The 21,853-nt window shown below is 47.0% G+C and overlaps 5 protein-coding genes across 5 annotated transcripts; 2 read left to right on the forward strand and 3 right to left on the reverse strand.

The window, feature by feature from the left end:
* Positions 1-548: 548 nt before the first annotated feature.
* On the reverse strand, positions 549-1,431 carry N7446_003984 (alpha/beta hydrolase; the record flags this gene model as incomplete). The annotated part of the gene is made up of 3 exons (XM_058512733.1): positions 549-938; positions 1,003-1,346; positions 1,395-1,431. The coding sequence occupies 3 exons, from the start codon at positions 1,429-1,431 to the stop codon at positions 549-551; spliced, it is 771 nt and encodes a 256-aa protein (XP_058374062.1).
* Positions 1,432-2,888: 1,457 nt separating this feature from the next.
* N7446_003985 (MFS transporter) lies at positions 2,889-4,551 on the reverse strand (the record flags this gene model as incomplete). The annotated part of the gene is made up of 4 exons (XM_058512734.1): positions 2,889-3,034; positions 3,090-3,838; positions 3,891-4,274; positions 4,328-4,551. The coding sequence occupies 4 exons, from the start codon at positions 4,549-4,551 to the stop codon at positions 2,889-2,891; spliced, it is 1,503 nt and encodes a 500-aa protein (XP_058374063.1).
* A 4,265-nt stretch (positions 4,552-8,816) lies between these two features.
* On the reverse strand, positions 8,817-10,373 carry N7446_003986 (uncharacterized protein; the record flags this gene model as incomplete). Its single annotated transcript, XM_058512735.1, has 1 exon — positions 8,817-10,373. One exon carries the CDS (start codon positions 10,371-10,373, stop codon positions 8,817-8,819), a length of 1,557 nt encoding a protein of 518 aa, XP_058374064.1.
* A 1,996-nt stretch (positions 10,374-12,369) lies between these two features.
* Positions 12,370-13,808, forward strand: N7446_003987 (uncharacterized protein; the record flags this gene model as incomplete). The annotated part of the gene is made up of 2 exons (XM_058512736.1): positions 12,370-12,488; positions 12,515-13,808. The coding sequence occupies 2 exons, from the start codon at positions 12,370-12,372 to the stop codon at positions 13,806-13,808; spliced, it is 1,413 nt and encodes a 470-aa protein (XP_058374065.1).
* Positions 13,809-14,505: 697 nt separating this feature from the next.
* N7446_003988 (uncharacterized protein) lies at positions 14,506-14,935 on the forward strand (the record flags this gene model as incomplete). The annotated part of the gene is made up of 2 exons (XM_058512737.1): positions 14,506-14,510; positions 14,713-14,935. 2 exons carry the CDS (start codon positions 14,506-14,508, stop codon positions 14,933-14,935), a joined length of 228 nt encoding a protein of 75 aa, XP_058374066.1.
* Between the last annotated feature and the right edge of the window lie 6,918 nt (positions 14,936-21,853).

Here is a 21,853-nt window from a genome sequence, read left to right on the forward strand (position 1 = left end):
ACTTTGGAGGATGATCCGCCGCATGCGCATTTCTCACAGGGACGAGGAACCGTGACGCACGCAGAGATGAAAGGCGGAAAGCGTAAATCATGACGCATTTTGGGCGGAATTAAGATCACGGGTGTCCCCAACAATTACTAGGAAGTATGAATTTATATGATACGTAGTCTCATTACATTCTTCCCGTTCACTTCCCTTGGGTCGTGCTTGCAAGCGAAGACCAACAGTAAACCAGTACTATCCAGTTGCAACTTCACAAATTGTTCGGGTATTGAATCTAAGTCTTCTGGAACATGTGAAGTTGTGGTTCCGAAGTTTTTGGGGCCGAAGTTGCCACCATACGCGAGGCCTTAAGAAATCCTACATTATCTATCAAAATTCCCTGCATGTACTGGCTCATAGTATCTCCGTGTACATCTCCAGTGAAAGGTGGTGATGTGCGAGTTTAACACCTAGTAGAAAGAGCAACTGGATGTGCGCCTTGCGATTGCTAGACAACTGCGTTGTAATGCCTAAGCCTAATTTCCCGCAACTCAAAGTCTTCGGCTTCAAATAATATTAGTTATTGGTACATATGCATGCCGGGAATGGCCCACACGCTTTAGTTTTGGGAAAACGATATCAATATCCTCCCAGCCCTCCTGGACCTCTTCACACAGACCAAACACTTCTCTTAAAAAGCTCTGAAGAGATTGACCGAAGCTCATAAAATCTTTGTTTTGGGGTACATAGTGACCGCCGAAAAATTCATAGAACCATGGGTATGAGCAATGTCGTGCGAGGCTCCGTGTCTGTGCGGGCGAAACCGTTGAATCCAACACGCCGACGGTGTGGAACATCGGAGTCACAATGTTAGGGAAATAGAAACCTTCATAGCACTTATTCTCTAGCTTGAAGCCGCTCAGACATATTGCGAATTGTAACTGCGAATGGCGTCTCTAGACAAGTCCAGTCAGATGTGGGATTCTATCCAAACAATATATTTAGATGCTTTTTAATTACCTCCCATGGGACTCCACAAACTGTGTGTTTTTTTTCCAGCATTGAAGTAACGATGGCGGTCATAGCGGCACCCGAGGAAAACCCAACTATGCCGCTAAAAGGACCGTCTTGTTCAAGGGTATCAAGGATGTGCTGAATTGACCGCTCCAAGCCGTTGATCTCATCATTATCAGGTTCACCGTAGCCCCAGACCTTTTGGTCTCTGGTAACGTTGTCATCAGGATAAGCCGGCAGCACACCGGAGAGAAACTGGAATTCAAACTCTATCTCTTTAGACAGAGTGCAAAAAGCTTCTCGCACGTAGCGAGTTTTAGGCTTGAAGATGTCTGCAGATTGTCCATGTCCTAGTATTTTGTCAGCTCATACGAGAGAGTATATTTGATATAAAATACCGTGAAGCATTAGGATTTTGTGAACAACAGTGGACATTGCGAAGCTGAAATCGGTAAAGAATAAGAGCGTAGAAGATCTTATAAGAAATTTCTTTAGTTGCTGTAGCTATTATATATCCACAACTTTTGTGAAAAGCTATTTGTTCTTCATGAGAGCTGGAATGATAGTCTAATGGCGTTACCGCTTACCTCGATATGTCCCTTTTCTTGAACACCGGTATGTAACTACTACACTACGTTGGTGTTGGTTATGCTGTTTTACACATCACGTTTAAATGGCCTTTTTATCGCTCTCGCCACGAATGGGGCTAGGCTCAAGTTGTTCAAAACAATGACGTCTCATTTGCAGTCAGAACTCTATCTTACTGGATCAACTGGACAGTGCTCAGTCTATGGTATCTGAATGCGAAGGCTCGATGCTCCACATTGTGCAATTTTGTTTAAACGAAAAATAAAACGAAAAATTCTATCTTGCGGAACTTATCGTGCTATTTTATAGGTAAGGATTGCTATGCAACATATGTGGGCGGCGTGAAAATAAATTGAATAAACATTACAATAAAGTCTCGGTCTGCTCTTTCAAGAAGTCAGGAGTAATCCGGTGTGCGGCACTCTGCTACGGTGCCTTTTTCTTGTCTTGCTCAACTTTGGATCTCGCACCGGATAAACGACCTCTATTATGATTCTGAGTTTGTAAGGGAACTGTTTTTCTTTTTCTGGGGGCCAATTGAAGGAGAGTTAGAGTCTATGAGAAAACGCTATATGAGCGATAAGGAACGTATCATAGAAGGCGATGATGAGGGATTGAGAGTTGATCTTCCAAGATGTCAAAACTTTTGAGGATTTGTGGCGATTTCTCTTGGAATGTGCCAAAGGACTCGTGCTTGCTCATTAGATTGCGTAAGTATTCTACTGTAGCATGAGCACGAAGTAGTTTGGTTTCGTTCCTGAGGGAAATCACTAAACTATTCTCTGTGATCGCTGCGATACGCGCCGGTACTTACGCCACGCAACATCTTTGGTAGCCGCAATTGGCCAGTGTTCCAACCTCAACAGCTGCCAGTTAGTATGACGCCTTGCGCGTCATGCTTCGACATCCCACTGACAGCGCACAAGGCCTGACGAAATTTGAAAAGCACTACTTGTTTGCTTGTCCTCCTTAAGTCTAGCTAGAGTAACGTATAATGGGAGCTGGAAAAGCGGGAGGACTCCACACGAGAGGTCACATTTTACGGCGGCGCTCCGGGCTTCAGTGATGGTTGCAGCCGAGTTCCACTGGGCCATACAAAGCGGCTCCCCTCCGGTGTATGGATTTGCCGCCTTCCACATCAGCTCTATCTTTGTCCAACGTACACAAAGGATGCGGGGAACTGGAGATAACGCGAATAGAGATTTAGCTATCAACGACTTAGTTATTCTAGCCAGGGATGAAAGAATCCTCCGCGAACTCGTTCCATATAAATATCGCTCTTTTGATACCAAATCCAAGAACCATTACTCTTGCATTTCCACCGTGTCAAATCTGCTTAGCGCTCTCAAGCGTTCACCACCTATGATGAAAACCCAAGGAACAGGCAACAGCAGGACAGCAATAAACCCGAGTACGCTCGAGGCCCACGCAATCCCAAGCTTCGTATACACTACGCTGGAAGTCAGTACTGATTGTCATGCAAAGAGGCGATAGAAAGTACTCACTCTGAACTGTGAAGAGGGGGAACGCAGCTGCAAAGCCATACCTAGCTAGGCTGTTTGCACTCATCGCGCTCGCCACTATCGAGCCATGGTAGGTGTCGACAATATACTGGGCTGTACTAACAAAGACACAGATATTGCCCCAGCCGAATAGCGCAATGGCAGTCACCGGACTCGCCCACGAAACATCAGCGCGTGAAGTCCAGCCAAACCAGAACAGGCTGATGGGTAGCCCGATACTGCCAATTAATGATGGGTAGAGCCGATGTTCTGGTGGAACCCGTCTTCCCTGATAACTTGCCGCCTTTCGACGGTAGATAAATATGTCGCATAACAACACAGTGATAGCACCCAGAAAGCATCCGACAACTATGGATAAAAATACAAGACCAGAAGCCTCGATCCCAAACCCGTAAATGCCCTGAAAGACAAGGGGAAACGCAGCAAAGAATGAAAAGAGCGTTGCGAATTCACACGCCACATAGAGGCAAATTAATGCAACAATGGGTTCAGTAAGAACCATCTGAACTGGACGCAGAAGCGAGACAGTGACAAAACCTCGTAGTTTTGTAGAAAGCGGTGCTCGGGGAAAAGACAAGCCAAGTTCCTTGGAGCGCCGGAACTTGATCACTGGATGGAACGTCTCTCGAGCAATGAATGTTGTGATAATGGTACACATGGCAAAAAGCAGCATCGTCCACTGGGTCCAGCGCCAGCCCTTTCGATTGACCAAGAAACTACCAATGACAGGTCTGTATACGTCAGGAAGTCTGTCGGTATCATGGGATGAGGATAGAAACTTGCCCAATTCCGGGGCCCAGGAAAGGAGTCAGGATAAATATAGTTGATGGGATAGCCCGAGAGGCGGGCCTGAAGGTTTCGTTGATGGTTCCAGCAGCGATGGCCAAAGGAGTCGCGAAGCAAAGGCCAGCGAAAAACCGCAAAACACAGACTGCAGTAAATGTGTTACTGAGACCAACACCGAGTGTGAATGCACTTCCAAGAATCGCGGACCCGATATAAATTGGATACCTACCAAATGTCTCAGACAACGGTCCTCCCACTACCGGTCCTAGCGCTAGCGCGAACACGTACAGCGACAAAGGAAGTATTGCGACCGTGCTGCCGACTCCAAACTCTTCTATAAATTGTGAATGAGCTGGTGACAATATGGACACGCCAAGTGAGCTTGATTGATTGTCAGCGAACAAAATTTCCACAAAGGGGCAAGTTTGGCTCACGTCGTGAATGCCGCCGAGGCAATCATCAGGACCTGTTGGACCTTCCATTTTGTCGGCCAGTTGTAGGGGTTGTTTGGATCGGCGTCCCACTTCCAAGTCTCTTGGCCACATAGCGCGTCCTCCTCGCCGAGTACAGCTTCGGGTTCACGGGTTGCAACTTCCCTCGACTGGGTTCCCCCCCAACGGTTGCTGTTATTGTGCTGTTGGATATCGAGACGAGCCATGACGTGTCTTAGAAGATTTGACAGCAGATAGTAGCAGCCCGAACAAAAGTAGAATTAACTGGGTGTGAACTTGATGGCCGCTGAAAAAAGTGAAGCGGAATGAATATATAAGTAAAAGATATGGTGCAATGTAATGAAAATTAATGGTTTATTGAATGACAAACTGGGAATGCAACTCAAACTGAAACTTTGAATTACACATGTTGAGTGGATCCACCAGTTTTTCTTTGGTTATTTTAATCTAGGTAATGTCCTCACCGATCTGGAATTGGGCGTTTCCCAAATGTACACAGGGCGGGAACGAAACGTTCGAATGCTTGAACGTCATGTCGAAAAAGATATTTCTCAGCTGGACGGCATGTTTAATACGAGAAGTTAAGGCGGTCATTATATAATTTAGGTGCTGAAACACTTGTCTTTACCAAGTGTTGCATTTGTATAAATGGGTTGCCGTTCACTGGTCTCATAGCAAGAGTAATAATGACCGTCAAGTCTAGGCCCCTTATGTCGATACCCCAGGCTTTAGAAATGCCCCACACCGTCCCGAACTTCAACGCTCTACGGCGCTTTCCCGTTTAAACGCTCTCCCGACTTTGACACTCCGACTTCAACATCCTCAAAGTCAAGCCCTCCAGCCTAAGCACCTTCAAAGCTAGCCGACCGGATTATGTGGGATACAGTATGAGAAAAATAACCCCACTGGCGAATCTCTTAACCTCTTCATGAACCGATGGTTCGTGCATTCAACAGCTTATAGTATAAACTGACTGATGTTTAATGGCGGCTCAGGTTGAATCTCATAATTGAGCGTGACTGATACTGGTAGCTATAGATTGGGGGAAGAGAAGATTGAACAGAAGAGGCATATGTTTTAGATACCATGGCCACTTGGCCATCTTGAAATTTTTGTTCAAAGATAAACGGCTGGATATTGCTGCTACAAGATGTGGATGTATGAGTCCATTGCTCCTGAACCCTCGCCAAAGATGTTATAGAATTTATAAACCATTACCCACTAGACTAGGTGCGAATCCATATCTTGGTCCAGTTGGTAGATCAACTGGTTATGAGCCCGGATTGCGCGACCTCAGAGTGCACAGGTTCGATTCATGCGGTTTGCCTCGAGCAACCAGAGCCTACATCAGACGGCCTAGGATTGGCCACACAGCAAGGCAGCAGAGTGAAAGAGTCGCTCCCAGCCAGCTGCCTATAACTTACCAGTTGGGCTGGTTGGAGGGTTTGGGGGTGGGGCAAGGGGAAGGGGTTGTTGATTATAAACAGCTATCCGGTAGACTGGGTAAAAATTCGTATTATGGTCCAATTGGTAAATCAATTGCCGAAGCGATATGCAGGCTAAAAAAGCTATATATATCCATTGGCTGCTACAGTACTGTGAGGTTTGGGGAGACTGGGCAAATGAAGGCAGTTCTGAGCAGCCGGCTTCCCATCTTGTTCGTAGCTTTACGTCTCTGTTATATCTGTTACAACTCACTATTTGGTCTATCACCCTAAATTGCTTTAACATTGCCGTCAAAAGAAGATCACCTGCAAGCTTTTTAACTAAACATTGTCCGTGGAGCCTGTTTATTAACATATGGAATCTGGTTAGCAGGTAAAATGAACCTTTATTTCCTGTTTTATGTACGCCTTCGGATTGCAAAATGCAGCAAATGGGCAAATTGAGATTTCAATTAGAGGTAATTTCTTCGTCTACAAAGAGATACAAGAAGAGTTAGGGTCATCCAATCGCACCTCATAGGGAAACAAGCTCAAGATGCCACTGGCATATGGTATCGTTTACAATTAATGCAAAAACCTGACATGGCGTCAAATTTTAAGGTTTCCCAATTAATTTCAGGGATTGCTCAGCGTGTTCAATCTGGAAATCGATTAGGACTAGACGATTTTGAACAGTTTAGCCAGGACACTGACCAAGCCAAAGGGAGTGAAGATCACAGATCCTCTCCTTAAGATAATAGAAGGGGAACTCGCGAAAGCCAATTCTACTCTTGTGTTTTGCTTTTGTTTTGACCTCATATCACGAGACACCTGCAACAACTACTAGCCAGTCGAGTCCGAATACGATACCGAGGATTCATCAATCTTATATCTTGCGGCAGCTTAGCAATTTGTTTCAAGCTCTCTGTGATGTGTCTTCTCTCTGTTCCACCAGAAATTACCTTTCTCATTGCAAATAATCTGGATTCGGCGAAAGATCTTTTCAGCTTTTTACAAGCTAGCAGAAAGCTGTACAATCTCCTCATCAATGAGGCTTACCGAAGGAATGTCCGCTTGGATGGTGGATCGGCTCTTTTGTGGTACGCAAGGCGTGGGGACGAACTCGGAGTTCGAAATCTGCTCCGGGCAGGGGCGAATGTCAACCTTCGGTCGCCAAACCGGGCACAGTCAACAGCGCTGCTAGAAGCTGTTGCCGGCAGGCATGTCCACGTTGTACAAATCCTTCTGGAAAATGGGGCTTTGCCAGATGCGGTGGATGCGAGGTCCAGAAGGCCCTTAGCTCTGGCGACTAATGGTCGTAGCAATGTGGCCATCATTAAGTTGCTCCTAGATCATGGTGCCAGGGTCAATTCCGCGGCACTGGACAAACATGCCCCACTCCTTGAGGCCGTAAGGTCAAACCAGGAACATAACGTGGAGTTACTTTTGAAGCATGGGGCTGATTCACACATTGTGGAAGGCGGGACTGGCATGAATCTCTTACATATTGCAGCTTGGAAGAACGCTGCCCCCGGGATCATGAAGAGGCTCATAGATACTGGTATCCAGGTGGAGTCTCAAGACTATCGCGGAAGGACGCCTCTTCAAGTAGCAGCTGAACATTCCTGCACACGCGCAGTGCGCGTGCTACTACATCTTGGCGCCAATCCAAACTTCACGGACACGAGGGAAGGATGGACTGCAATTTTCTATGCTGCAACAAGGCCCAGCAACCCCCGGAATGACAACAAAACTATTATTCGAACACTCGTTATGCATGGATCCGAGCTCGAATTCAGGAACCCTGCTCAGGCGACACCTCTACTGCATGCGATTTCACGGGGTGCATTCAAACAAGCGCAGGCGCTCATTGAATGCGGCGCTAGTATTACTGCTAGGAATGCCTATGGCGAAACCGTTCTTCATCTGGCGGCTTCGTCCCGTTCGTCCCGGCGTCCTGACATGATTGGTTGGCTTGTCACAAGCGGAGCCGATGTGAACTGGGCTGGCGGCCAGCATAGGGAAACACCGATATTCTACGCTATCAGTCACTATTATAAGAACGAAGCTGAGGAGTGTGTCCGAACTCTTCTGTCGCTTGGAGCCAATGTTCACTTCTCAAACGACGATGGGCTGACACCCCTTTCCTTGGCTGTACGCACGGGATCTATGGATTTAACAAAAATGTTACTTGAACATGGAGCATTCCCAAATACGAGAGACAAGCAAGGCAAGGGTCCTCTGCATCACGCTGCTGAAAGTAGGAACATCCACAGCATCGTAATGCTACTCATTGAAAACGGAGCCGACATAAACACTCAGGACAACTTTGGATACACGCCATTACATCGAATAATTGCGAAGGAGGATGCATGGGAAACAGTTGGGGAAATGCTAAAGGCTGGAGCGGAACGTTACGTGATGTCTAATGATGGAAAATTCCCTCACGACATGGTTCCTGATGGTCCTTGGGCGGAAACGAAACGCCTCTGGGTCCGATTCTACATGCCCATGGCTACCTCAACGTCGTCAAAATCTACATAAAAACCATCAAATTACTATTCATGTATACAAACTATAAGTTCAAGGGATTGGTTGTAACTGGGCTTAGATTTAATTGATATCTTATGATGAATATCGCAGGTACTGTGACCCATACCAGATAATAACATGCATATTACCCTCGAGATAGTTCTCTTGCGGGAATGGCCTGAGAAAGATGACCGAGGTCTCCGGCGGGCTAATGGTATCCCGGCTTTGGTTTTTGTTGCAGATTCGATCGGCATTGACCTCTGCAAAAAGACGTCCCAGGATTCTGCCATCTTTTGGCGGATTGCTTTTCACAAAGTAGGTGTATTTCAGTAAGGCCGCGCACTAGGATACATACAAGTCTTACGTGATGGCCATTGAACCCAAGAACACTATGTACAAACAGCACAGATTTTAACTCCCATTTCCTAATAAATAGCTTTTGATCAGCACAGTGCACGTCTGTAGGGCATGCTGCAATACGTGCTACGTTCTGGCGTCGAGTTATCGAAGCACGTCTAGTCCCACCCTAGCGAGTTTTCCGCCATGGTCGGCGCGCTGATCTTTTGAGAGCGACCATGTCCACGGATGACCTGGCTGTGGGCACGCCGACCAGAACCTGAATTACCCTGTCCCATGTGACTCTCAGTAGAGCCGGAGCGCTGGTGAAACTGCTTCCTCTTGCGATAGTGACGGGCAACCCAGAACATACCGGCACCGTAAGCGCCAGCACCGGCCACAGCCCCGATGCCAACTCCTATGGAGCTAGCGTTGACCTTGAAATTACTGGCTGAGCCATCACTGTTGACATTACCACTCACCGGGCCACCATTGTGACCACTACCTGTGCCGCCGCCGTCGGCAGTTGAGTTGCTGTCACCAATGGGATAATTACCGGAGAACTCGAGAGGAATTGTCGGGTCAACCATGGCCATTAGTGACTTGATATTCTTATTTGTCTGATTGTAAAGAGCAGAGTTAGGGTTGACCTTGAGACCCCTTACTGTGTTGACTTTGTCACGAGGGAAGTAGAAGATTGCAAGGGTGGCGTTATAGCCGGCGGTTTGCCAATTATAGTAAGGCTGAAGTGCAAACATAACTGGGATATCCTTGGCAGGGTGAGGTGGCAAAGCATTCTCAATAGCCTGAGGGGTGTATTTAAATATCTGCGATGATGACAGAGGGGTTGTTGCAACAAATGGCCACGGCAGCTGGCTGTCGAATCCAAGCTGAAGCAGGATCGAGTCGGAAGGAGCCTCGGTTACTTCGTCCGACGGGGTGATAGAGTAAGGAAGAGGAGTTTTCTTGGGCTTCCCGGTCAGACCGGAAGTCGAACTTTCGATGAATGGAACGCTAGGCAGTAAAAGGAGGGTCGATGGCATCCAGTCATTATCGTCGGAGTTGGAAGGCGTGGCCAGCTTAGATTGAAAAGACTCTGTCTTTACACGGAGCTTGGTTATATCCACATCACTGGTTGATCCATGTAGGGAGACAGAAGTGTTGGGAGAATCGTTCTTAGAAACAGAGGCGGTGATTCCCGAGAGTGTAGCCGACGTGGTACTAGAGCATGCGCCAGTGCCAAAATCAGTTCCAGGGCTAGTGTCAAATTTAGAAACAATGGGGGAATTATAACCCAAGTTGAAGGACTTTGGTATCGGAATCGCTCCACTGGTGGCGGTTGGGGTCAGGAAAAAAGCAGTGGCACTATCCCCCAAACTCAAAGCAGGATTGAGAACGGTCGATTTTGACGACAACAGACTGCCGTCAAGCATCGACGCTGTCACACTAGGGGCAGTGAAACTAGCCTCTGGGGGTTCAGCACTAAGCAGAGATTCTACGCCGGATAGGTGTTCGTCGAGCATTCCACCAGAAACTGAAGTCCCAATGAGAGCGGGAGTGGGTGAGAGAAAGGGAGTTGTGTAAACAAGCAAGGCAACTGGAATAGTAGACAGACTAGAAGCGCCAGAGGGTGACTTTGAAGTGTCAGAGGATGGTTTTGAAGTGGTGCTGCTTCCAGTGGATGCCTTATCAGTCAGGCCCAATAGGTCAAAGAATTCCGATTCGGAGCTTGTCATGATCTGGCCTAGAAAATTGGAGTTGCTGGAATTGCTGGAGCTGGTAGTTCGATTGCTAGTGTAGCTAACTTTAGTGAGCCTCGCAGAGTCGGGTTCACTGGTCGGGGAACCGAGGAAGCTGTCTAGACCCGTACTCAAACTACCCGGCAAGGAAGCGGTAGATGTAGCCCAAGCATAGGAACTCGACGTATTTAGCATCTTGGCCAAGGGGTCCGTAGAGGGGGTAACAGCAGAGACACTCCTGGACGTGGAGCTGCTAGTTGAGCCACCGATGAAGTTGTGTACACCAGCGTCCACGTCACCTACGAGATTTTCGCGGAAGGACGTTGGTAAAGTAGATAAAGCAGGTGTTATTGAAGCAGTGACTAATGAGTCAAAAGTTGGTCCCTGCTTGGTCGTAGTTCCCACATCAGTAGATGCAGTCTCAGAGTTCTTCCGAGACTTGTTAGTACTCGAAACCCTGATTCCCTTGGGCGTTGCGCTGGTGGTAGCAGCCGGATCGTCACTGATGATTGCAGCACGTATGGTACGGTGAGAGACATCAGAGCTCCTAAGGTCGACAGAAGTGGTCTCAACAACGGTTTTTCCCCTTTCTGACTATGAGCGAGAGACGACTTCTTAATTTTAGACAAAACTGGAGGTTGAGGGAAAGAGCTCTGGATAGAGACGGGGTCGCTCAGCGCGGCGTTTGGGAGAAGATGGGGGCCGGAAATAGCGGTATGATGGACGTTGCGAAGTGTTCTTTTGATTAACTCTTGTTGGCGCCCACGCGGCCGTTCCACTTGTGCTTGGGGGATATCTTGGGCTACCACGAGTTTCATTCCATATATAAAGAGAAAAGTGATGAAAATGGAGATCGCTTTGGGACGCATATTGAACCATGAGACATATACGTCGCCCCGTTACCTTGTAAAGAAGAAATACTTAGCCTGTCACAATTATATGTATATACCACTTCTGAAAGGGAACTTTAGGTTTTCCGAGATTCTGGCTGCTGGGAAACTGTAAGTGCAGTTAACCATATCCCATTTGGCTCCGGAACTTGAGGGTCTGTACAATATCGGATTGACCGCAGGCTTGTGTTGTTGTGCCTTTTCGGGAACTTTCAAGGTCATTCAATGAACCAAATCCTCCAGTTTCAAGATACAAGGTTCAATAAGACGCCTTGTGTCAATGTCCTTCAAGGTCCAATCTCCGGGAAGCGATGTATCACATGATCATCCCACGGCCGCTTCAATCCCCAATTTTCAGCATGACTCCTCTCCGAAAAAAGACTAATTAAAGGGAGAGTATCTCGGTTGCCCCAAGTGAATTGTTTTTATAAATCCTCCGGAGTTATATGTACCGGGTCGACTATCATGGAAGCCAAACTACCTATTCCCAAACTGAGGGCTTTGTTGCCGCGCATAGAACAAAGGTCAACGGCTCTCAAGACATGCGAATCTTCGGAGGTAACTGCTGAATTGGCAAACGATATTGATCCATGGTCGCGGTTAGTGATTACTGATGACTGTGCATCCAGCAAGGTTGGCAACTAGTGAGATATTCTGTCACTTTGCTAGGTACAGCTATAGAGTGGATTTGAGACCCGAGAGATGCTAGGAAGAACATTGAGGGGAGTGGCAAGGTAATGATGATGACGAAAAGCGCGCTGAAGCGGTGAGTGATAAAGGTTAACGAGTTATCGAGTGCCGTTGTATGGTTATAAGTTACTGCACGAATCAGACAACATCTTACAATACCAATTTTGCAGAACCTGAGTGTCTGATGGAAGTTGATATCAGCTGTCATGGTTAATTCTAAGCAAAACAACCTCCTCCCTGCCCCGTTAATTGAGGGCCGCGAGTACGGTATTGTTTATAGCCTTCATTTCTATACGTACTACATGTACCACCATGGCTTGCTTGTATTCTAAGCTTTCCCCTATAAGTAGTCGTTGGTTTCCTTCACGATAAATATCCTCCTTCACGGACTCATATTCTTCATGGAATCATAGATGGACCCTAAAAGGCTCGATGATCCAAGCGATACAGCTTTGTCGGAGGAGCAGGGACAGAGACCATTTCGGAACACGAAGGCGAGACAAGTATCAGAAGAGAGACGACAAGCTGATTTGTTGAAAAAAAGAACGATTTAAGTAGACTCGAAGAAATTGAAGAGAAAGGCGATCTTTCAGGTTCTCAGAGGAAGAAGCTTGATAAGCTTCGAAAGGAGCTCCGTGACGATGCTAGCAACACAGTAGATCCTCAGAGTAAACCTCGCTACGCAGGGTCTACTGGTGAAAATGAAGATGGCAAGGTTCAAAAACCCTCGCAAGAACCGGGCAGCGATCATTTATCTGCATCAGTTGGCAAAAGCACGGTTCCCAAGGATAATAAGTGGAAAGATCAGGCAGCTAAGACAGCCCCAGATGCATCCTCCGCAATGGGTGAGGGTTGTGTTGCTGAAGCATATTGTCGAAGCAAGTCATTTGGAGGTATACGATTGATTAATCGCTACGGACCTCATGGTCAATCAAGATATGAGTTTGGGCCATCAAAGCGGCCATCAAAGCGACCATCAGAGCCACATGAGATAGAAGAAATAAAAGGTCTCCGGCTGATTTCTAGCAAAGACAGGACGATCCTAGACATCCAAAAAGGTGGCCAGTGGCAATATAGCTTCCATAATATTGAAAAAGTTGTCAATATTGCGACTCTGAACCCTAGTCGAAAATGGAAACCACGAGGAAAGAAAGCCACCCGTGTATTTCCCACAGTCCTTCTGAAAATTCAATGGTGTGGCATAGAAAAAGAACATGAGGAGGAATTCTTACAGCAAGGACAAGGCTGGATTTTCAGGGGAAAGGTGACGAAGAGGATCAAGCGAAATCAGAAAGTTCTCCTGGATGAATGGGGCCGTGCAAAAGCGAAGGAACAGGATCTGTCTTACCAAGGTTGGCTAAAGAAAAATGGCATTGCCAACAAAGATAGCGAGGAACTACATACTACCTTCTATCCGGATACAGATTGGGCCAATTCTCCCATACGATCGAAAAAAAATCGTTCTAATTCCGCCCAAAACAATTCCAATTCGACATACCCTGTTTCAGGAAGTGAGAAAATTGAATCTTTAGGAGATGGTCATAAATCTACAGAGAAACCTCGCAATAAAAGACGAAGATCAGAGTCTGAAGAAGAAACCACGGACCGCATCAAAAAGCCTCGCTCCGATCCAACGCCATCTGAAAAGTCAGCCGAGAAATACATTCATTGGAACGAATATGTCTCTGATCTTAAGACCCATTACAAGCTCACCGAACAAATGTGCGAGGAGAACCCAAAGGCGTATATGGAAACTCTGGATAGTATCATCCAAGGCTGGGATGACTATCGACAGAATATGTTGAACCAAGGTTACAAAGTACGCCCCGGAGGAGAAAGGCCCGAATCATAGGATGTTCAACAACCGTCAAGCGTTGTCCGGCCGAGTTTATTTTCAAGAATTGAAGGAACCGGTCTCACAATATACCACTAATCAGAAGGTGTGCCTGATTTCCTGATACGTCTATTGCATCGAAATGCTCTGCGAGTTTGCAAGTTTTGGCTCGGAAAACAATACTGGTCAAGGATACCTGTTCCCTACATCCACGCTAAGCAAAGTGTGTCCGGCGATAGGTAGATCCGTCGGTTCTTATGTCCCCGCGACTATTATTTGCCGACTATGAGATTCAACTTCGTATTTCTTTATTGGTGTACCTCATACTGTTACCTTCCAAGAGATCCAAACCCGCTCATCTAGCTTTTACCAACGATTCATGCGTACTAGTCTTTTATTTGAGGGGGAAAAAAAGGAACAAACTCCAACACCTGACGGATCTTTGCTTTAATACGAATGTTCGATCGGCGGTTTATGTTTCATTTGAGTCATGTATTCTGTCTTCACTATTTACATTGGTTATCCTTCATTCTTTCTGGCGTTTATCCTTGTATGTCTCAGAGTACTATTAAATAGTTTTTCATCTAACAAATTGTCCGATCTTTGATATCCATCAGATTCTATGCACTTCAATATGCAATAGCATCCAGACCGAACCAATCCCACGGAGGCTCTACACATATATTTTATTCACATCGAATTTTTCCTATCCAAGATGTCGTATGTTCATAGACTCACTTCCACTCGATGTGATTATCATTTTGTGGGTTTCATCTCCCAATCCAACCACCTTTGCGACAGAAACCTATCTGGAGCTACCAGCGGTTTCGCCACATCACGGCCTTGCAGACTCATTCCTCTGCTTCTTTTGTGTCCAGCATCTTGGGCGATAAAACGCTCTGCTAGCGGTATATAATTCCAGGAAGCAAACTTGGTCGGTACTTGGCACATCCGATCCGGATGATGCTACCTATGAGACGGCTCAGAAAGCCGAACAAAGAGAACTACACCATTGCGAAGGCCTGGAGGCCGATTTCCCTCCTAGCGACACTGGGAAAGGTACTGGAACCAGTGGTCGCAGAAAGGATCTCACACGCAGTGGAGACCTACGGTTTGCTCCCGACCAGCCGCTTCGAGGTCCGTAAGCAACGGTCAGAGGAGCAAGCACTCTTACTCTTGCAAGAGCAAATCTACGCGGCGTGGTGTGGCCGACGGGTCTTGAGCTTGATCAGCTTCGACGTCAAAGGGCCTACAATGGCGTCTGCAAAGAACGATTGCTCCAGAGGATGACAGCGCGAGGCATACCGGAGGTTTTGCTTCCGTAGGTCGAAGCGTTCTTGTTGTGATATGAGGCTGGTGCAGATCAGGAACCAAGCCGAACCATCAGAATTAATCCCGAGATATCTATACGAAGAAGCAAGTTGATTGGAAATCAACTTGTTCTTCTCGTTGTATATATATAGCCTAATGTTTCCCTCTGAATAAAAACACAATTAATACCTCTGAACTACAACGGTTCTGCTCGGAACGGATGGCGACCATCCAAATCAATGGGCAAGCATCAAGGGACAAAATGTGGAACCGAAAGACCATGTCAAGATCCTCAGCGTCCTGATGGACACGAGACCCAAATACAGGGAAGATATCGCGAGGGCAGCGTCCAAGGGCCTTGAGGCAGCCATGGAGCTTCGTCGATTTCGAGGTCTATCCCCAACAACAGCACGGCAGCTGTTCGCATCAACAGTGGCCCCCTGTGATAGACTATGCCTCTAATGTCCGGATGCACGCTTTCAAAAATAAGGCCATTGGACCAATCAACCGAGTCCAAAGGGTAGGAGCGCAAGCCATTGTGGGGGCTTTCCTCACAGCTGCGACCAGCGTGGCGGAAGCGGAGGCTCACATTGCCACTGCGCACACCGGTTCTGGAGACGAGCTGTGAAGATCTGGACGAACATACATGCCCTCCCAGAAACCAATCTGATCCGCAGGAATACGGCTCGGATCAAGAAATTCAGAAGATACCACCGTTCGTCGTTGTATCAGGTGGCAGACGCGCTGAAGAACATCGAGATGGAAAGGAGACCATCAATCCGTCTACGTTAGCACCATGGGAGGAACGTGTGCAGAGCGATTACCATGAAATTCCAGAGACACAGACCGAAACAGGCGGGGTGAGTCACGCAGGTCGCGGTCAGTAGCTCGGCACAGAACCAGGTGGTAGGAATTGGCGTGGCGATTGAGAAGCAGCCACCTCGGTACATATAAACTGAAACTGAAGACCTTCTCTGTCACGCTGGGCGCAAGAGCAGAGCAGAATCCGTACTCTGGGGAGTTGGCAGCAATAGCGCACGCATTGAGCACGTTAGCGGGGTTGAAGCATTACAGAATCACGCTGCTCACGAGTAACAAAGCAGCGGCACTCATGCTGAAGAACCCTCGACAACAGTCAGGCCAGGAACACATCTGCCAAATATACAAGCTGATTAGGAGACTCCGGAGACACGGAAACGAAATTAACATCCCTTGGGCCCCAACTAGCGAAGGTAACCAACTGTTGGGCCTGGCGAAAGAGCAGGCCAGGGCCGCGACCCAAGAGGACGCTACCCCACAAGCACAGGTCCTCGAATGAAGTCAACCACCCTGAACATCGCACGATCCCAAGCAGCCACCAGCAATGGCCTACCAAAGAACGTAGGGCGACATGTCAAACGAGTGGATGCAGCACTCCCAGGGAAACACACCCGGCTACTGTATGATCGATTATCCTGGAAAGAAGTGAGCGTGCTGGCCCAACTCCGGACTGGCATGGCTAGACTCAACGATCTCCACCGAATCAATGTAGCGCAGACGGATCAGTGTGCATGTGGACAAGCAAGAGAGACCGTGGAGCACACTTCCTCTTTCGATGTCGGAAGTGGACCACGTACCGGACGGAAATACTGCAATGTACGCACACCCACCGAGGCAACATACCTTTCTTCCTGGGCGGTAAATCGCCTTCGGATGATCAAAATTGGGCGCTGAACCTAGAGGCAGTAAAGGCCTCAATACGTTTTGCAATCGTCAAGGGCCGACTCGACGCCACTTAGCCATGTCGACGAACACGAATCGCTAAGTCACCCCCGATCTAACCCCCACCAACCATCCCGTGCTAGAAACGGTAGACGCGCTTCAACTGCCGAGAATAGGATGTTGAACACTTGAAGAAGCGCCTTCAAGCCAATCTACTAACTAATTTACTCACCCACGAGGATCCATCACGATATTGGCAGGCTGAGATGTCATATACTGGAAGTAACCATGTATGGGCTCTAAGGAGACACGGCATATACTACGGACATGTTTTGGTAGATTAGTGATAGTTGCCCTTTCGGCTGAGCCGCCGGGTGTTAATGAATTGTGTGTGTGTGTGTAAACGGTCACTCATTTCGCCAAGTGCAGTCACTAACAGCTTGTCTCAAGCGCCAAGACAGGCCGCGTGTTTAGTCAATTTAATTGGTGGTAGTTTCGATGCCGACCACCGGAAAGCGGTTGTTGAAATCACTATTGGGGCCCTGAAAGGTCTACTACGGTATCTTTTTGTGTGTGAAGCGAACGAATAGTGAGGTCAGGTGACGAATCTGCCCAGCAGAGCCATCTCAATATACAATTATGCCCGTGCGCCCGTACGGAACTTTTGCTTTTCGAGAATCGCAGTTTGATTTCTCAGCTAGATAATGTCCTCGAGTGAGAATATTGATCAAAAATGAGCTTACCCAGAATGAACTATCTATTGCAGGGAAACAAAGTTCAAAATAATTTTTAGCAGGATGTTGTAAAATGTCCCAAATGTAATGTATATAATCAACCATGAATTTACACCATCCCGGGTGTCCCCGCATAATTTCAGAACAAAATGCAGTAAGCTACTAGTTCGTTGAGGTCAGTTCTCGCCCGCAACGTTTTCCACGTCGCTTCCATATCCCAAACCAGATATCCTGCCCGGTGACTTCGAAGCGAGCATCGCATCGTCAAAAGGGGTGACGTGACTGCGTGTCTTGGCAAGAATGCGAATTACACGGTCAAGAACGATGCTGTCATACAGTACTAGTAAGAGCTGGCAAACATGTGGCAAAGCAGACTGGCTGATAGAGCCATATTTTGCGGAGCCAGGCCCAAAAGCCATTCTCGTCAACAATTGAGATAACTTAGATAGCCTGCACAACTTAGAAACCCCAAAGTCCTACTACAAGCGTTAGAGAAAGAATTTCCTAAGAGCTGGAATACATACCAACAAAGAAGATAGAAGGTTAGAAGCCGGCCTTTAGATTGTCATACTTAGAGGCAGGATAGCTCAGCTGATTCTCGCTCTTGTCCAAAGCGCCAGTGCCTCCAATAGTATTCACAACCTGCAAAGCTCCAAGTCAGTACAGTTGTCATTTATCATATATGACGCAACATACCGTGGCGACCAAACTATCATCCCCTTGTTTGTCACCGCTGAGCTCCCACCACATGCCACCACCAAGGCCCTTGGACTTAATATACTCACCCTTCTTACGCGCAATCTCCGGAGTATCATAGCTGATGAACAAACGAGAGACTGAGTTATAGCAGTAGCTAGATGCTTCTTGGTCCAGATTTGTGATCGCACAGGAGGGCTGGGGTAGAGACTTATAGTCCCACACACCCTTCTCCCAGCTCCCAGCACCAACACCATTGGAAGATTGACCAGGACCGTTGGTGTCAGTGAAGGCCCGGCCGTATAGCGGCATACCCAGGACAATCTTGTCAGAGGCAATTCCGTGCGATGTGTAGTAATCGATTGCTTGGTCCGTGTTGAATGGAGTACTGGCCGGGTTGCCATTGGATGCATGGAGATTGGCAGCGTGGCCTGCAACGACTCCTCGGCATCCGGCAGCGATGTCCCAGCATCCGGCATAATCGTAAGCCATCAGGTTCCAGAAGTCGAGGTACTGATCCATCTGGGCAAGGTCCTCTCTCTGGTAGTTGGAAGGGCCTGGAATTGAGTTAGTAATTTAAAATGTTTCAAAGGAACGACACGTACCAGCAGGGGATGCAGTAGTGAGTAAGAAATGATAACCTGCTGCGTTGGCCGAGCTATATGAATCCAGGGCCTGAAGCCATCGCTGTTAGCAGGGTCAGCAGAAGGTGAGCGTAAAAATACATACCTCACGAAGACGGCGTAGGGTATCAACAAATTGGCCCGCTTCTTTATTATTGGCAGGGTACTGTCTGATATCAGCATCAAACACCGTGAAAAAAGGTAACAAACTCACTTCAAAATCAATATCAATACCGTCAAAGCCGAGGTTCTTCAGCAGTTTGACAGAACTATTAGCGAAATTCTGACGTCCCACCTCAGTCTCAAAGGCTGTTCTGAGGTTGGAAGAATAGGACCATCCTCCAATTGACAGAAGAACCTTGAGCTTGCGGTTTCTCTTCTTGAGTAGAAAAAGCTGCTTGACACAGCCATAGACATTGTTTCCGGTATCAGCCCAGGAATCTGTGGAGTAATGCTTGTCAGTGTCCGACCAAGTGTCCGACAGAATTACCTCGCCAGAGGCTTGAGCATTGGCAAACGCGTAGAGAACATGCGTCAGTTGTTCAGCAGGGATATCATGAGGCTGGAAGTTGCGATCATAAATGCCCTGATTACGTTGAGTTAGTTGCTCTGGTTTAGTGGTGGCGTATATAGGGGAGATTCATACCCAGTTCACAAAGTAGGCCACGGAGCGATATCCATTAATATCCCGAGTAGCGATGTCAGTTGCATTGGTCTTGGCCAAGGAGGGACTGTGGGCAGCATTGGCCAGCCGCGTCAGGCCCAGCAAAACAGGAAGGATAAAGTGCATGGTGAAGAACTGTCAAAGCTGTATCCGACGATATGGGTCGGTCCAGCAAGCTCTGGGAAAAGAGGGTCTTGTCGTTAATGGCTTTGAGGCAGCGAGAAGCCATATTAGTTGTACTCGAGGTCGACAAATAGTCACCTGGCCATTTTATCGTACAATAGGGAATTATCGACCCCTCAAAAATGGTTACAGATGAGAATTTGCAGCGTACATAGTTTAAAGCAATGCCATCACTATGCCATTTATTGCGAGAGTATACCACAGTACATTCTGTCACACCCTTTAGACTAGTCCACGTGTGCGTCTTCTGAGCATCATGGGATGAGATAGGCCCACTTGAATGTCATCAATAAACTGCACGGGTCTGTCGCTGCTATTTGACATGATCGGCCTGTGACTTACGCTTCCTCCAGCAACAGGATAGACTCCTTTCCGTAGTGCTGGGAATCATTGTCCAAACAAGTATTGTTCCAAAAGGCAAGATCTGTCCCTGGAGGACGGCATTTTGCCTTGGTCTGTTGCATCTAATTCGCGTTCTATTCATTTGCTTCTATCCGGCGAAATGTCTTCAGTGAAAATCTGTTAATCCGTCTGGGGCAAATTGAGCGCTACTTGCTGTAATCCCTTTGATCTTGCCCTAATGCCAGTTAGTAAGGGGCGTTTAAAATGATACCTAAAGGGCGGGTGAGGCGCCGGAGGTCAAGTAGACCCATTCAAGCGCCTTTTTGATGCACATATCCACACGGACTGTTCAGGGTAGTAAATGACCGTGTGGTGAAATCAAAAAAAAAAAAAAAACTGGCCTCCAGACTGCTGTGTTGACCAAGATTGTGTTCGTCCGTGATCGTCAATTAGGAATTAAATATCCTTCATAATTGCGCAGATATTACAATTATTATCTTTACGTCTTCCAGATGTCTAAATAGCTGTTCAAATTATCTCGTTATACACGTTGCCGGTTCGACGGATAGGGCTTTGGTAATGCAATGTACAATCAATGGATATCAAGAATGTATGACATTCACCAAGAGGCGCTTAAGTAATGGCAGAGAGATTAGTGTATGATTCGACCAAATGAACAAATGTTCAAAAGTGGTTTGAAGTAAGATTATCCAGAGTAGATAAGCCACGGCTAGCTTTCCGCACTCCGGTCCCTGTTTGAGTAGTTGTGTTTTTGCGGAGATACTATCCTCTACGCAATGATTACCATCCAATTACCCATGCCGAAGTCGTTACAAAACAGAGACAAACCCTTTTTCTCGAGAAAAATTCAAGACCATCTACTGTAAGAGGCGCCTCTACGCCTTTGCAACCAGCTGAAATGCGAGGATGTTTTTTATTGAATCAACTTGTATAAACTTGTATACAACTGGGAGTGTTTAGTCTGGAAGCAACTATTATCGGTATTACTCCTCTTCCACAATTATCTATTCAAAGTGTTCAATATTGAATCTACGTTGAGGCCATCCAGACGAAGGAAATGGTGCTAAATACCAGGAATAACCCTATCAAGTATATATAAGCCGAATAGATTTCATGGGACCATACTGCTATACTAGCAGAAAATATAAGAAATGGTTCACTATATCCACGTGTGTGGCAGGCAGCATGGAATTACTACGAATACTACACAACAGCAGATCCAACTTCTGGAGCAGGTCATCAAACACAAATTTGGGGAAAATGCTCAGTGCCACGGGATTTGCTATCACCAAGATCGCATACGACCCCATCCATCCTGGCTCCGAAAAATCCTTGTGTATGCATGTGCTGGGGAAAGAGGATTAAACCTTTTGAACCAGGTGTGGTACAACACTTGGATATTTCGCATCAACCTAAAGATTGAAGGTAGTATGGATAAAGAGTCCACACGGGCGCTGCTAGGGTTACATATGAAGGTGGAGAGGATCGATTTTACAGGAAGAGGACCAAACGAAACTACAAAGCGCATGCGGGATTTGAGAGATGAGATATCACGCTTAGCTGATGGTTCAGCGAACACAAGAGATACGAGTGACTGTCAGTACTTCGGGGAACGATTTAGCATTGGAAGGGACATCTGATGGAAGAATACAGGAAAGACGGAAGGAGGGGCTGCTGTAGAGATAACTATACCGCACATATGATGTGCCCTTCCGACTGAAGAAGCCCCCAACCATGCCTGTATGAACAAGCTTATTTGCATGAAAATCAACAAGACAATTTATAGTT

This window comes from Penicillium canescens, assembly GCF_028828765.1.
Source record: "Penicillium canescens strain IBT 15451 chromosome Unknown utg000003l_segment0_segment0, whole genome shotgun sequence".
Classification (NCBI taxonomy): Eukaryota; Fungi; Ascomycota; class Eurotiomycetes; order Eurotiales; family Aspergillaceae; genus Penicillium; species Penicillium canescens.